Below are 1552 nucleotides of genomic sequence, written 5' to 3' on the forward strand. Positions count from 1 at the left end.
ATTACGCCCGTTCAGGAAAGGCGTTCAGGAAAGGCAAAGGGATTGTTGGGATAACTGAGAATTCTTGTGTTATGATAGAAAAATGTTTTCAATGGAGTACTCTCTCACCCATAAAAATATGAATCTTTTATGAAATCAATAGCATAAATCTTACATAATTATGAGTGAGGGTATATTTACATTGAGTATATCAAATAATAACTTTATTTTATCTAAGAACTGAAAGACATGTTACTCATTTAACAGATTCATTGAACTTTAATGTATATAAATTAATTGAAGAATATTAATAGCTATGAATATTAGGAAAATGAAAATTTCTCATCTTAATAGTTCAAAACAAGGAGAAATCCTTAACCATATCACAATCCATTGCAATACACAAACATCACAAGTAAAGGGGGTGTTTATTCCTGATAAATATTGCATAAAATTAATACCACTCTATAGTAACTTTCACAAATAATATGAGCTCATTTTGGTGTGTGTTCTTCTCCAAGGGCAGCTTTACGAAAGCCAGCAAGCCTATCAAAGAGTTTGTCTCTTGGAGGCCAACTTTCTTGGATTGTTGGGATATTTGAGAATTCTTGCATCCATGCCACTAATAATGGGAATTTTTGTTGTTCTATCAATTTCACACCAATTATCTCCTCAACTACATTGAAGTGGTAAGCAAGCCAACCCAATGCAATATCTACTAGTCCAATGGTCTCTCCTCCAAAGAATTTCTTTCCCTTTAGCTCTTCTTCTAAATATTTCAAGTTCTCTAGGGTTGAAACTATTGCTTCTTCTTGTTCTTTTCCTTGCTTCAAGAGAATACCAAATCTCATTGTTTCAAAGACCTACTCCAGAAAAACAGAAATAGAAATCATATTTGTTAATAATAAATAATTGAAAATTCCTCAATCTTGCAATTTAATTTCTAAATTGAAAAGTAATGGGGAAAACTAACGATATCACCTTTTCATCACCGAACTTAGCCCAGAAGCGAGCCAAGGCTCGCTGGTGTGGATCTTCAGGAAGCAATGGAGTTTGTTTCCAAGTCTCCTCCAGATATTCAATAATGAGAAGAGACTCACAGATGGGTTTTCCATTATGAACAAGTACAGGGATCTTCTTGTAAACAGGATTATACTGCAGAAGCAAGGGGCTCTTGTTGGAAAGATCTTCCAACTCTTCATCATACCCAATCCCCTTCAGTTTTAGTGCCCACACCACTCTCAATCCAAATGGACTTGACCAACTCCTAAACAGCTTTACTTCTTCTGCCACAGCCATAGTCTTCTTTTTTTTTGTTTTTTGCCTATCTCCAGACTCCAGCTATCTGATAAGTAGTGACTCAATAGTAAACACCACATGCATATATATAGAACAGGGTATGGCCAGAGGACTCAATTGTAAATTGAAGCTCAAATCCTGAGTCAGATCATGGAAAAGTGTAAAGTTGAGGACTATTTTGATGTGGTAATTTTTTAATACGTAAGAGGTGACGCATTTTTTTATCTAAAAAAGAACAGAGGTGACGCAATTGATTAGGTGTGTAAAATGGAGG

The 1552-nt window shown here is 35.1% G+C and overlaps 1 protein-coding gene across 1 annotated transcript; it reads right to left on the reverse strand.

Annotated features, from left to right (window-relative positions):
- Nucleotides 1-412: 412 nt before the first annotated feature.
- LOC131173168 (probable glutathione S-transferase) lies at nt 413-1321 on the reverse strand. Its single transcript, XM_058135090.1, has 2 exons — nt 961-1321; nt 413-842 (listed from the first exon to the last, which is right to left on the reverse strand). The coding sequence occupies exons 1-2, from the start codon at nt 1276-1278 to the stop codon at nt 474-476; spliced, it is 687 nt and encodes a 228-aa protein (XP_057991073.1). The 5' UTR covers nt 1279-1321; the 3' UTR covers nt 413-473.
- Nucleotides 1322-1552: the final 231 nt, after the last annotated feature.

This window comes from Hevea brasiliensis, chromosome 14 (assembly GCF_030052815.1).
Source record: "Hevea brasiliensis isolate MT/VB/25A 57/8 chromosome 14, ASM3005281v1, whole genome shotgun sequence".
Lineage (NCBI taxonomy): Eukaryota > Viridiplantae > Streptophyta > Magnoliopsida > Malpighiales > Euphorbiaceae > Hevea > Hevea brasiliensis.